We start from the raw sequence: 13780 nt of genomic DNA, 5'->3' as shown, positions 1-13780 counted from the left end.
ACTGCTCTTTTTAGAATATAAAAATAAATTCATGCGCACCCCTGCTGATCACCACGCTGCCTGTAAGTTATATTTGAGGGAAAATACCCAAACCTAACAGCGCATGCGCATCTTGGGGAACAAAATGAGCCGCTTTGGGTTTTATTTCATTTTTATCGTTTTGTTAATTAAAAGCCCGAGTTTACTCCTCTTCTTATGTTTCACCATTTTTGTTTACGTCCATTATAGAACACGTTAGCGGTATGTTGTTGCAGCTGTCATTCCCCAAACAACAATCCCTTGGCGTCAGACGAGTGCGGGTTGATGGACAGCGGCGTTCCTGTTCCGGAGATCGTCAAAACAACGTTGACAACACGGGCGGCGCTTACGTTAACGCGGTGCGCGTACGCACGACGCGTCCGATAAGAGTGCTATATAATGGACGCGACTTAAGCGCAAATATATGCGGTGGACGGCCCACAGACGTACGGAAGACAGCATCACAAGTAAGACTATAACAATTATGACTCTGATTTAGCTCTGTGCTGTTGATTAATATGTCGTAAAAATTGAAAAGTTGCCTACTTTTTATGGAAGCCTCATAATGATAAATTAATATGTTTTAGAGGAGGAAAAATGTAATTTTGTAAGGTTGTTTAGGGTAGCTGAAATACAGATATTCATTTCTGGTGGAACATAATAACTCCTATTATTATTATTGCCATGTACAACAATAATATGTTCTTTTTCTGTGGTGGCACTCAACAGATCTGTTCATCCCGATGGGTCTCTCACTGTCAACATGGTTCCATAACAGGACGAAGAAGCATTCATCTTCCTTCTCTTCTGTTTTCTCTTCTCTGGCCATCCCGACGTCGTCTCGCCTCAAGATCATTCTGAACTCCTCCCCAGTTCCTCCAAGAGACAGTCGCTCACGTTGGAGCTCGCTCCATTGCTCTCCTCATTTCCTGCTGTCTGCCGACAGGGAAGAAGCGACGCGTTTACCCGTGGAGTTGAGTAGCGACGGGGTGAGGGCAGATACAGGGGTCAAAGACGGGCTTCACGTGTGGGAGGTGATGTGGAATGCCAACCATAGAGGAAGCCATGCCGTTTTAGGCATCTCCAGGCAGAGCTGTCCTCTGCAGGCTTCGGGCTATAATGTTCTGGTGGGGGCAGACTCCCAGTCGTGGGGCTGGGAACTCCAAAGCAATCAGCTCTGGCATGACAGACGAAGTCGTGGAGCGTACCCACAAAAGAGGAGAATGTGTTGCACTAAAAGTATTCCGCCATGGTCTTCCCAACTTAGCCCATCAGGCCTGGAAGTGCCAGATACACCTTTTCCCATTCCTGAACGCATCCTCATGGTCTTGGATGCAGACGCAGGGACTCTTGGATTTGTCGTTGATGGTCACTTCCTCGGTGTTGCGTTCAAAGACCTCCCCTGTGGTGTGGCGCTATTCCCAGCCGTGAGCAGCGTGAGAGGAGGAGCCTGCATACGACTCCGATACCTGAACGGAGCCACTCGTGAGTGTTTTCTTTGCGGGTCAGGAAAGAGATAGAGACGACTAAAATGACAACTTTTTCTTCTTCTCAGGCAACCCCCCGGGCTTGATGGCTTTGTGTGGACTCGTCATTCAACATCATTTGGGCCGAAAGAGGCAAAATCAAGTGGACAAGCTTCCTCTTCCACCTGTTCTTCAGCGCTACGTTCTTTCTAGTCACTAGTTTACTGCCAGACAACCTTGAAATAAGTGAAATCTGTGATATAGAAATATCACTCACATTTTTTAAAGTTGGCTTAAACTTGTTTTGATCTGGTACAGGACATTTGTTGAGTACAGTTCAGTTGTGTTTATAAGTACATTTGCATATCATCATTACAAATGTTTATTTTCAAACACTTATTTAGGTATAATTTGCAACAACATTAATGTAAATTTAATCGTTATTCAAGTAGTTTTTATTAAGCAATATTTAAGTGCAGTGTTTACATAATGTTACAGTGGTTTACGATAGGAATAAATGGAATAAATGTTTTTGTACTGATCTGAGATTGAAATTGGTCCTGTTGTGTCCAATGTTAAAATTATTTTTGTGTGCACAAAATAAATAACCCATAAACCAACGTTGCTCTTGTCTGTTTCTGCATGTACTTGTCCATTTCAGAAAAGCCACTAATTACAGTAGTTTCCACTGAATTTTTCTAAAAGTAAAAGTACTCTTGGGTAAAATTTTGGCTACTCTATTAGTGAAATATAGAGTATTCTATAAACACAACCATTTGCCTTTATAATAATTATTTTTGATATAGTAATTAAGAAAAAAAATCTGAAAAAAAAGAAAAAAATTCTACTTACATTGATGTGGATAACCACGTTGAGACGTATAAACTGCGCCGTACCTGCGACACACACAATTGAACGTTAGCTCCTAGCTTAGCCACACCGCCAAACAATAAGTACTTTTTCGCTTTTTCTACTATATTACTAACATTTTATCTGAACGTTATCGATGTTAAATTAATTCGATATAAGTATTTTTGTCCTAAATTAGTTTTCAAAGCGTGAAGTTCGCTTTTTGGCGGTTTTCTTTCGTGGCTAACTTAATGAACCTGCTAGCCAAAACTTTCGTAATATCACATTTCTCCAATCTTCACAATATTCAAACCTGTAATGGAAGCCATGGAAGAAACAGCAGGAGGAAGCACCTTGCCTTCAGCAGAGGAAGACCAAGAATCCGAGGTTTATTACCCATACATTAAACTATACTAAAACGTAACCGCAGACTTTAATGGCGTTTGTTCGTCCTAGATTTTATTGAGCGTTTTGGCGCAACAGAACCAAGTGGGCCTCTGCTTCTATGACAGTAAAGACTCATCAATCCACTATATGGTTGATACTCCAGATAACCACGAGTTAAACCTTCTGGCCAGAGGTACATTTGACCCTTATTTAGAAGTTGTTCTCCACCTAAATAGCCCTAAATAAATTTATTGTACATTGTAAACGGCTAAGGTCAACCACACCAAGTTAATTTGATGTTTAGCTAGCTTGATAAAATGGCATCTAAAACCGCCATTTTGTGTCTAACATCATTCTTCAACCATTTAGTCATTCAGGAGATTTGTCCTCAAGTGATTATCACCAGTGCAAAGCAAGAGCGTTGCATGACCCGCTTCCTGATCCAACTTGGTGAGTCCATGGGAACAAAATGTTTTGGCAAGGACAGAGAGACTTTGCCAGAGGGCTTGTTATGTTGTCATGATGTATCAGGCCAGCAGTATCTGTGGTCAAGGCAACGATAGCGGCCTGCAAGAGTGATAAACAATAAAACATGTTGTTGTATAACTTGTAAGGCGTTTTTGTTTAATTCTTTTCAGAGTCAAATCCAGACTACAAACCAGAGGTGGTTATTTATCCATATCTTGACTTTGGTAAGTAGTACAACCACAAAAAGCCACGAAAAACTCAATTGTGGCCATCAAATAGAAATAACGGTCACAAAAATACTCATTTGTGGGTTTAACATCATTCCCATGAACAAAAAATATAAATCTCAGCTTCACTAGAAACTCCAACACACTATTTACAGTCCAAGAATGATAGGAAAATTATTTTGTGCACATATTATACCTACTTAATGGTCACAAATTAGTATTTAAAGCACGTATTTTATTTTGTCAGGTCTGGAACTGGGCAAGACAAGGCTGCTTTCAGCCCACCTGCCTTTCCTCCCCGCCTCCATTTCAGAATCAGAGAAGATGGCCTATCTCGCCTCCTGTATCTCCTTTGACTCCCCCCTCATGGTGAGCCGGCTGTTAATTCTTCATTCCAACTCGTCAAGTGCCACTTTTATTAAATTGATGAATTGGCGTGTGTCTGTGTGCCGATTGGACGTAGCTGAGGGCACTTGGCGCTCTTCTAAAATGCATGGACAGGAGGAGAGTGGGAGTTGAGCTGGAAGACAGCAGTGTTGCTGTTCCCATCCTGCATTTCAGTGCCTACACGCTGTAAGGCACGCCTAAATCAATGCAGAACATCATTTTTTTTTTATGACTATTGTTTTTTATATTTCCCCAACACAGTAAAGGTGTGTTGTACATTGACAGGGAAGCATACAGGTAAGTGGGCCAATGGTAAAATTAGCGAACAGTTGACTATTCGTTAGATGATCAATACACATTCAAATTTTTATTTCCTTTGTTTACATAATTTTTTCAGTGTTCTTCAGATCTTCAAATCAGAGCTTCACCCATCTGTGTATAAACTTCATTCGGGTGAAAAAGAAGGATTCAGCCTTTACGGTAAAATACGAAAGACCCAGATACTTTTCTGACCAAGGATATTATATAATGCTTTTAATCTGTATTGTACCTTGCAGGATTATTAAACTGCTGCAGTTGCAGGTTTGGATCCAAACTGCTCCGGTGAGAATGTGCTAGGTTAACTTTTAAATATATTTTATTGAAGTGTTTAAGATCACAATGTCCTCCTCCCATCCCAGTCAGTGGTTCTTGCGGCCAACGATTGACCTCGCCGTGTTGAACCGACGACAGGAAGTGATCCGCTTCTTCACGTCGCCTCGGAATTCAGACTACCTGGACACTTTGCGGACGTCACTACGTAACATCAGAAACATCCCGGTACTTTTTTGTGCCCTTTTTGCTACGTCTGCGGTTGTTCACCTTGTCATAAAAGCTTTTTGTGTTGTAGACTCTTTTGCGTAGGATGTCTCTCTCACACACCAAAGTGACAGATTGGCAGAGTCTTTACAAGGTAAAATCAATTCGTACAATCATGAACGAGCATTTTCTGGATCTGATTGTGTGATTTTTTTTTTTTTTTAGACGGTGCACAATGCAGTTTATATCAGAGACACAGTACGACACCTTCCTCAATCCATTCAACTGTTCCGGGACATCAGCGAACGCTTCTCTGATGACCTCCAATACATCGCTTCGCTCATCAGCCGCGTGGTACCAGATGAGATGTTCTCGTTTTTTTAAGTGACACGTCACAAGCCGAATATTTCCTGTTGCTGGCACACAGGTTGACTTTGAAAACAGTGTAGTTGAGAACCGCTTTACCGTCAAACCAAACATAGATCCGGCAATCGATGAAAGTGAGTATTAAATTAAATTGTTTTCAATATACAAGGATTTAATAAGAGTGGCTAAGAAGTCAACTCTATGCTGTTTTTCTCCGTCAGAGAAAAGACAAATGGCGGGCTTGTCCACCTTCCTGTCGGATGTTGCTAGAAGAGAGCTGGCGCACCTGGATCGCAGATTCACCTCCTGCTGCATCGTCTACATCCCTTTGGTCTTCTTCTTTACTTTCTCATTTACAATATCTTCCACAATCTTTTTTTATGCGACTCATTCATATCTCTTCCACCAGATCGGGTTCTTGCTCTGTGTTCCGCGGCCGCCTAATATGGTGACGAAACAAGATTTTGAGATCGAGGGTCTTGAGTTCATGGTGGGTTTATTAATATGATCTATGATCCAATGCTATAGAAGATAAAAACCTTTGAAGAAATGGGAGAATCGCTTATGATGATATTGATGACTCATCACTTATTATGTCCAACCTCTATTAGGTTGGAATTGGTCAAAGGATGTTCCCAGATGAAATTGTAATTTATTGGATGTCAGATCTTAAATACTAAAAGGGGGCAAATCATTTCTAAGAAAAAACATCAATGTTTTCATGTGTGTGACATGTGCGCTAGTTTCTATCAGAAGATCACTTGAACTACCGCAACCAGAGGACCAAAGAGGTGGATGAGCTCATGGGAGATTTGCACTGTGACATCAGAGGTTGGTTACTCTAAAAAAAAAAAAAGCAGAACACTACTGAATAAAATACTCTTCTCATCATAAACCGTCTTTCTCCTAGACATGGAAACAGCTGTCATGAATCAGCTACAAAACGCCATTTTGGAGAGGAGCGACTCTCTCTATAAGGTTGTCATGCAATATGTTACACGTCTTCATTCCTGATTGTTCACGTTGTGAAGGTTCTGGATCTGGCTGCCGAGCTGGACTGTCTAATGTCGCTGAGTAAAGTCTCCCAGGAGTACGGCTACACCTCACCCAAGCTAATCAGCCGCAAAGCAATATCGATCAATCAGGGCAGGTTGGCACTGATCAAATATTTTGAAATGATCGTATTGTGAAAAACAAAACGGCTGCTATTTTACTCACCAGACACCCGTTGTTGGAGGTGTGCTCTCCTGTGTTTGTGGCTAACTCCTTTGAGGGCCTTGAGTCACAGGGCAGGATCAAAATCATCACAGGACCCAACTCATCTGGGAAGAGCATCTATCTCAAACAGGTAAAAAAAAAAAAAAAAAAAATTCAAGGATCTTGAGCTTAAGCTAAGATAGAACAAAACCTACTCAAATCATATCAACCCTATCACAATTTTATCTGTACATTCAAACAGTGCTCATGTTGTAAAGTCCTCGACTCAACATGGCGATGTTATGTTTAGACTACGTCATTTGTTGATAACCCATGTCTTCACTAGGTCGGTCTGATCGTCTTCATGGCTCACGTCGGCTCTGACGTGCCAGCCAAGGGTGCGGAGATAGGCTTGGTGGACGGAATATTCACCTGCATGCCGGGCCGAGAATCCGTGTCCGTGGGTCTCAGTACCTTCATGATTGACCTCAACCAGGTTGGTATCAATTCATTCTCACTGTGGAAAATAAATGAAAAGTCATTGCACCCACTCTCAAAATATTTCCCCAGCCCACAAACAAAAACCGTTTTTTTTATTTTCCAGATGTCCCAGACACTTCACAGCAGCACGGGCAACTCATTAGTGCTCATTGATGAATTTGGAAAAGGGACTAACACCGTAAGGAATATATTTGCCTTCTTGCATAGGGAAATATTCTCACTAAAACGAGCCGGCATGTATTATTCAACGCAGAGCTGCAGCCGAAGTGCAACATTCAACACCGTTTGCATCATCGAATGAAATTCAATCCATAATTTGGATTTTTCAAGAATAATAATGCTCCGTTTTGATCAAAAGGGTGATATTTAGTTAATAATTCATGGTATCGTCCCAGTTGCCACATTGTAACCTATTTATTTAGAAAATCCCCCACGAGCTTGACATTTGTTGTTCCGATCGCACAGGCTGAACTGTTTAAATCTGCACTAAGATGCGCAGGAGGCAGTTTTTGCATAAAAGAGTGTGTTCTGCTTCCGAGGCAACACAAATGGGAGCTTTAACGCTTTATTACCGCCATGAACTAAAACCGCAGCTGTCTCGGAGGCAACATTTACACCTGAATACGTCTGTAGACTTTTTATCGGACATTCTGGCTTTGCATAATGCTGTTTTTAAAGGTGAATTGTTTTGACTGTGCATTCCAAGGCTTTGCATGGTGATTTGAACTATTTGCTCTTACAGGTGGACGGCTTGTCCCTACTGGCTGCAACCATCTCTCATTGGCTGAACAAAGCTCCGGTTGATGTTCCTCACATCCTGCTGGCCACTAATTTTCACAGTTTGCTGCAACTGGGCCTCTTACCCACCTCCAACCTGCTGTCTCTTCTGGTACTAACAGATGCTCTGACTCCATTGTTGAAATGGAAGCCTGGAGCGGACATGATGTTTATGTTTCAGACGCTTGAGACGGCAGTGGATGGGGATGAGCTGGTGTTTCTGTACCAATTGAAGGAAGGCATCTGCCAATCCAGTTATGCTGCCAATGTCGCCAGATTGGCTGGCTTGCCTGTTGAGGTTGTACAGAGAGGAGTGGAAGTGTCAGAACTCTACAGGACAGGAAAAGCCATCAAACGTATTGATAAATCAGACGAGGAGGCCGATAGGTTTGTCCGATTCTTTTGTTTAGCCAGAAGCATCGTGGAGTGGACATCCAGGTGTGTTGTTTGACAGATACACGACCGTGGTGGAGAAATTTATGAGCCTGGACCTGGATGATGACAATCTGGACTTGCAGCGCTTCTTGAAAGAGGAAGTTCTGCCCTCTGCTGGACAGAGGCTGAACACCTGAAGTGTCCTACTGCGTCACTTAGTTTCCAATTCGGATGTTTTTGTTGGAACTGTTCACATTGTTTGACAACATAGTGGTTCGAAACTAAATTAAGACCTATGTATCTGGCAAAATTGTTTTTGTATCTTTATTTCGGAACAGGTCATGCAAAAATGCGTCACTCGGGTGAGTTGTCATTTTCACCATGTGGGAAGAGTCTATTGGCAGCACACACAGATTCAATCAACGTTGGCTTCTCAGTGTGTTGAGACCCTCGTGACGTTCCAGGATATCAAAAACGCTACAGCGACCCACAAAAGCGTGTCCGCTGATGATTTCAACGCAGCATTGCAGAAAGGGGTGTCGCAACAATATTTGGTCATGGTGAAGACGGTGTTGTTGGAGAAGAGCTCCACGCTGCTCTCCACGTTGCACTCCTCTGCTTTGACACAGCCGAGCGTCTTTACATCCAGAACATCAACTGAGGAGGAAACACATTTGAAACATGACATTTGATACTTGTTTTTTGTTTCAGATGAGCAGTACTGCTCAGTCGTACATCTTCCGCCATGCCAAAGTTCTCCCAGTACTATACAGAAGACACCTACCTGCCTTCCCGCGGCCCGTGAAGCATCGCTCCCCGAGGCTGCAGTTGGTTTCCGTGGTGTAACATGTGTCCCAGAAGCCCAGATCACAACGGAAACACTGCAGCAGTTCCTCCTCTTTCTCCAACATCTGCTCCAGCTCCTCCTTTTCCTCACCTGAGCCCACACAGGTAGTCTTTTCTGATTAACTCTCATAAGTAACGGTCATAACAAAACATTTCACTCTATTCCAGATGCTAATTCAGGTTTTCCATAACAGCGACAGAACAGTTTATTCCAAATTCAGTGTTGGTGTAATTTTATGGTATAAATCTAACCTTTTTAAATATCATCGAAGATACATTTCAATATCGCTCGGTCAGTAATTCTACGTTTGAGCGTAAAGCCATTCAATGGCTACTTGAGCTCGTGAGATGAGTTGCCGTTAAGTCCTCATCCGTCTTCATCTCATTAGCTGGAGCAAGGGCTTTACCCCGTCTCGGCAAAAACAATAACACACTAATTGTTTGTAACTTTGAAATATCACAATCTTAACAGATCTGATAAATATCTGGACCGAGTAAATTAATCAATACATTTGGAAACCAATATTTGACATTTTCCCCCTGTCTGCTCTAGACTTGCACTTAAAATTATATTCAAATGAACTTAAAATGACTTTCTGTATGTAACCATAAATGAAAGTTCTCCGATAGGATTAAACACAACTGTTATTTTACTAACACTAATATAACCAGCAGGCTGCCCCGCTAGAATTGTGTGACTTGAGGCCTGTTGATGACTAATTTCCAGATGTTGTCTTACCTTGAGCATACGAGAACATCACAATTGCCAAAACAAAAAACATTAGTCCTCTCATTGTCTGCGGGATACTTTTCCTGTTCTTTCCACTGTGACGGCGGCAAAGTCGAGCGGAGAGTTTCAAATTGGATTAGTAGTCAGTGATGCCTCTGTTTTCTCATCACCACTAATCAGGTGCTGGATACCCGAAACAAAAACATGTCCTACTACCCGACCATCAAATTAAAGATATTGTCTTTTACTTAATTATCATGATCGCCATTTGGTTGATTAGCATTTCCAACATGTGCGACACAGTAGAAATGACACATTTGAAGCTTCGTGAGGATGAGGGGGAGGATGACGCCAAAGCTTGTCCCTCATTATACCAAACTCACTCGGTTGTAGGCGAAATTAAATGAACATTTTCAGCCTGGTTGCTTCTCGCCATCACACCTTTTTTTTTTTTTTTCACGGCTTGTGTGTGTGTTTCAGAGCAGCAAAACTGCATGTGTCCTGAGTCAGCGCTAAGTTAAGAGGCTTACGTCCTACTGTCCGTCTGCTTAATACACACACACACACAGTTTGATTCACAATGCCGCATGAAAACTACATTGCTTGGATTGCATAACTGGTGGAGCATTTTCAAGTTAGTATTGCAGAAGCAACCAATGCTGAAAAGTCCAGTCAGTCCATTTTATTTTTACTGCCTTTAAATTTGATGTGAAGCGATTAAACGGAGTCTGCTGGGAAACATTTGCTATGGTGGGTGTAGAAGAATTCCATACAAAAAGAAATAAAGTAGTTATGTGGGGGAAAGTAAAAAGTATTTTCAGAGCAGCATGTCCACAATTTTTGTGGGCGGGGCATAAGATATTTACAATGAGATCCAGTACATGACAAATCTTAACAGCATCATCAGAAGGGAATTCTTGAATGTCCCGTGGTGTCACACATCTCTCGCTGAGAATCACTTGAGTTGCGTGAATGCCTGGCAGCTTGTTGCAAGATGCGCTCGCAACTTCGCGCTGCCGCAGAATGAATCGCATCTCAGCACATCCTGCCCACACAAAAAGCCTCCGCTGCGCGCTAGCGGGTTGGAGGCATGCAAATGACTTGTACACTTCAACAGCAGGGGAAAAAAAAACATTCCCTGAGCCTAAAGCGACTATTAAACTCCATGCGGCGGCGTAAAGCGCTTCACCTGCTGGATTTTTTAAAGAAAGCATAGCGTGAAAAGGTCAGGATAGCGGGAGGGCCAAGCTTTTCCCCGCTTCTGCTGCGTCTGGGAAAACTCAATAGCCTCATCGGAATTCCCCCCCCCCTCTCCCTCTTTTTAAATGCCATCCTTCTTTTCCATCCAAGCGATAATTGAAATTCTTGAACACCCCGCTTGACCACACTAAAGGGAAAAAGAGATGGACGGACATTGTGAATTTAAAGAATGCAGAGCCCCGGCAGGTATTTATAGCCAGGCTGTAGGTGTGGAGTGAGAGGAGTGTAGCCTTGACGTAGCATCTCGTTTTGGACCAAGAAACCGTTTCCTCAGATAAAGACGATAGATTATAGTACGCCTGAGATAAGATGTAGACTGATTTGGCACCTAATCTGCCTGATCCTCTTAAACTGAACCCTGTCCGAGAAAAGCCCAAGTAAACAGTGAGGTGTGGTATCCTCTGACGTGAAATACATTTTGGAAAAAGTCCTAAAATGGTCGGGAAGGAAGAACAAAAAAAGTTTTGAGTCGGTGAGACCAAAAAAAATCGTGAGTCTTTAGCTTCTTTTGTTCCGGAAAAATCATAACAAACGATAATTAAAAACGATTAAAAACAAGCGAAACTGAATTCTGCAGTTTCCCGCCTTTGGAAGTATTTTAGGAACTGTAACAGTACGAGTAGCCCTGAAAATGATATATATTGATATCTGCATTTATTGGTGATATAGCATTTGTCACAACTTGTTCTGAATGGAAAGTCGTGCAAAGATAAATAGTTCCAGGTTCACTGCATGAATGGAAAATGAAATAAATAAAGCTGCACGTCAAAACAATATGGTCCGATTTTGGCATTCCCACTATCTCAAATATATATTTTTTAATAGTAGATGACACACTTAAATAGGTCGCCAGACTTTTTTTTTTTTTTAAACCTTCAACTGAAAAGCTCAACCCGCCGACCCCATAAGTTCCATATGGAATTTGTCCGACTTGCCAAAAATTTGGAATGCAGCACCCCTCTGAGGCGCCCAAACATTTACAAGACAAACATGTGTTGGTGGGAGATAGCGTTCCTCGCACTCCCGTGAAGATGATCAAGGCTCGGGGAGTGCAGAGCAGGTCCGTGTGTTAATCTTGCTGGACTTGTCCGGGAAGGCAGAGGGGTGAGGACCGGAATGTCCGAGGGAAGACGAATGAGGACTTGGCTCCTGGTGGTGCAGAACTTGAGCCACAAGTGTCGACTTGCCCTCCCTCTCAGCTTCATCTTCTGCATCTAGATGACGTTGCAGTGATTTATTGATGTCCTCAATGTTCTTGCAAGACAAACAAGGAGGGTAGAGGCTCCTATCCTGTTCCTCGTCTCTAATCTCCCACTGTTTCTGCCCACTGAAGATGGCTTGTTCTTGCCAGTCCTCCCAGTCTCCCTTCCTGTCCTCAGGGTCTTTGCACTTCTTCAGCATGTGGATCTCTCGATCTCGATTCTCGTAGAGCAGGCTAGCGGCGCAGATGAAGATGAACAACCCGACGCCCATGACCATAGGCCCGGCCAGTTTCATCTTGTCCTTGGGGGTGGTCCTGAGGGCGCCAAAGTGCCTCGGCGGCGACCCCACGTAACCAGCCATGGCCACGCACATCCCCAGCGCCACCACCAACACACCCACTATTAACCACGCGCCCGGGGCCGAGCGTAGGCGAAGTCGGGTCTGGCTGGAGTTGAATTCTCTCCGGTGACATGGCAGGACGCATTCCACTTGTGATGACTGAGAAGAGGGGCTGCTGGCATCTGTCATCCTCTTGATCCAAACTGCAAAACAAAAGTGTGTAGCTTTAGGAAGGAAGTGTGTCTTGGGGGGGGGGGGGGGTTTGGAGAGGACATAACAGGAAATAGCTGCTTTAATAGGACATGTGCTGACTTAATGAGACGCTTGTCCTCTGTGGAGCAGCAGCAGGATCCCTTTACCTCAGACGGGAACATTAAAAGTAGAAATGATGACTACATTAGCACATCAAGTGAAAATTGCAACAAGTTGTTGGAGAGGTGCAAGATGACATTTTGGTAAACAATTCAAATTTCTCCGATATGACTTTTCCTGGTCGTGGGAAGTGCGCGTTACCAATTTTTCTCTCTCACTGGACATGATTTGACCCCTTTCAGTGACACTCACTTTACCGCAAACATTGCCAAGGCATCATTTAGCCCCAGGCAGCAGAAGTGGTGCTTCAAGGGAACAAAGTGTGAGCGCGATGTAGCCCATCAACGTGCTCTTAGCTGTATTGCCGGTGTTTATAAAAAAGGAAAAATTGCCTACTTGCCTTGTTTTGCTCCTCGATGCAAATCATGGTCCTCACTCAACAAGATCAGTTGCCTCCTGCGTTTCTCCACTCCGACATCCTCTTTTGTTCTCAAATGGAGACTTCTTTCTGCTCCTTGCGTCTTGCCGCGTTCCACGCCACTGTTGAACTGAAGCTTTTTTTTTTCAAATTCTAGGAAGTAACTGTCTTACAAAAGTGGTGCAAAGCTGCATTGCCTCCTCTCGCTCTGTGTGCTTATGAGCCCATATGTGTGTGTGCGTGTGTGTGTGTGGAGGAGGGGTCGTGGGAATCAGGGGCAGTCCCACGGTGAGTCGTGTTATTCTTGGTGCTTGACACGTTCACAGTGATGTAAAAATATGGACTTTAACCCCAAAAAAGGATCTTACATTGTTTGCCCACCCTTAATTGACCTAGAGCACATATTTGTGTTACTTAATTGAATTATGATTTTGAATTTATAGACAAATGTACTTTTTCTTCAATTTGTTTAATACTGAAGGTTTTGAGTTGTGGAAAACAAATCAGTTGAATATTTCATATATATCACATTATATTTGATTTCCTAATGTTCACAAATTTAAGGGCGCAATAGGGAGTGGGAGAATTAAAAGGTCCATTTGACGAAAGAGGGTTCAAGTTATGATGACCTGGCACGTTGAAGCATGCGTCATAACCTAGCAGACAAGTGCTGAAGATCCACTGCCAACATTGCAGTTATGGTACTTAGAAAAATGTTGGCAATGGATCCACTTTGCTCATAACAGGACAATGCAGTGGCTCTCAAAACCACCCACAGATTGCATCATCATGGGATTTTATGAAGACTTGAATTTGCATATGCAGTGCTTTGTTCTTTATTTTTTTTAAAACTACC

At 42.9% G+C, this 13780-nt stretch overlaps 4 protein-coding genes across 5 annotated transcripts; 2 read left to right on the top strand and 2 right to left on the bottom strand.

The window, feature by feature from the left end:
- The first annotated feature begins 280 nt into the window (after positions 1-280).
- LOC119136227 (SPRY domain-containing SOCS box protein 4) lies at positions 281-2104 on the top strand. 2 transcript variants are annotated; one of them, XM_037274557.1, is made up of 3 exons: positions 281-485; positions 748-1503; positions 1574-2104. In XM_037274557.1, the coding sequence occupies exons 1-3, from the start codon at positions 443-445 to the stop codon at positions 1702-1704; spliced, it is 930 nt and encodes a 309-aa protein (XP_037130452.1). In that variant the 5' UTR covers positions 281-442; the 3' UTR covers positions 1705-2104. The 2 variants fall into 2 exon arrangements, with proteins under 2 accessions (XP_037130452.1, XP_037130450.1); XM_037274555.1 differs by having other exon boundaries at positions 745-1503.
- Positions 2105-2584: 480 nt separating this feature from the next.
- On the top strand, positions 2585-8072 carry msh5 (mutS homolog 5). Its single transcript, XM_037273777.1, is given in 24 exon segments — positions 2585-2648; positions 2764-2913; positions 3090-3170; positions 3359-3412; positions 3663-3784; positions 3879-3988; positions 4064-4099; positions 4200-4282; positions 4360-4405; positions 4483-4621; positions 4692-4754; positions 4826-4954; positions 5028-5100; positions 5188-5297; positions 5376-5456; positions 5710-5797; positions 5877-5944; positions 5998-6116; positions 6188-6314; positions 6510-6659; positions 6768-6842; positions 7407-7553; positions 7623-7828; positions 7896-8072. Coding segments are annotated over 24 exon segments (2439 nt in total). The 3' UTR covers positions 8014-8072.
- A 58-nt stretch (positions 8073-8130) lies between these two features.
- On the bottom strand, positions 8131-9689 carry LOC119136287 (protein Bouncer-like). The gene is made up of 3 exons (XM_037274651.1): positions 9402-9689; positions 8601-8753; positions 8131-8473 (listed from the first exon to the last, which is right to left on the bottom strand). Exons 1-3 carry the CDS (start codon positions 9454-9456, stop codon positions 8250-8252), a joined length of 432 nt encoding a protein of 143 aa, XP_037130546.1. The 5' UTR covers positions 9457-9689; the 3' UTR covers positions 8131-8249.
- A 1600-nt stretch (positions 9690-11289) lies between these two features.
- Positions 11290-13268, bottom strand: LOC119136261. The gene is made up of 2 exons (XM_037274612.1): positions 12907-13268; positions 11290-12397 (listed from the first exon to the last, which is right to left on the bottom strand). The coding sequence occupies exon 2, from the start codon at positions 12381-12383 to the stop codon at positions 11688-11690; it is 696 nt and encodes a 231-aa protein (XP_037130507.1). The 5' UTR covers positions 12384-12397; positions 12907-13268; the 3' UTR covers positions 11290-11687.
- Positions 13269-13780: the final 512 nt, after the last annotated feature.

This window comes from Syngnathus acus, chromosome 16 (genome assembly GCF_901709675.1).
Source record: "Syngnathus acus chromosome 16, fSynAcu1.2, whole genome shotgun sequence".
In the NCBI taxonomy this organism is placed as follows: domain Eukaryota; kingdom Metazoa; phylum Chordata; class Actinopteri; order Syngnathiformes; family Syngnathidae; genus Syngnathus; species Syngnathus acus.
The sequence above is the reverse complement of the archived record's forward strand: the minus strand, read 5'-3'. Positions and strand labels throughout refer to the sequence as shown.

Excerpts from the sequence above, each read along its gene's own strand:
- LOC119136227 (XM_037274555.1), top strand. The coding sequence starts at position 443 with ATGCGGTGGACGGCCCACAGACGTACGGAAGACAGCATCACAA. Across the intron at positions 486-744 it reads TACGGAAGACAGCATCACAA|CAGATCTGTTCATCCCGATG; the intron begins GTAAGACTATAA and ends GGTGGCACTCAA. Across the intron at positions 1,504-1,573 it reads ATACCTGAACGGAGCCACTC|GCAACCCCCCGGGCTTGATG; the intron begins GTGAGTGTTTTC and ends TCTTCTTCTCAG.
- LOC119136287 (XM_037274651.1), bottom strand. The coding sequence starts at position 9,456 with ATGAGAGGACTAATGTTTTTTGTTTTGGCAATTGTGATGTTCTCGTAT. Across the intron at positions 8,754-9,401 it reads GATGTTCTCGTATGCTCAAG|GTGAGGAAAAGGAGGAGCTG; the intron begins GTAAGACAACAT and ends GTGTGGGCTCAG. Across the intron at positions 8,474-8,600 it reads CACGGGCCGCGGGAAGGCAG|TTGATGTTCTGGATGTAAAG; the intron begins GTAGGTGTCTTC and ends TTTCCTCCTCAG.
- LOC119136261 (XM_037274612.1), bottom strand. The coding sequence starts at position 12,383 with ATGACAGATGCCAGCAGCCCCTCTTCTCAGTCATCACAAGTGGAATGC.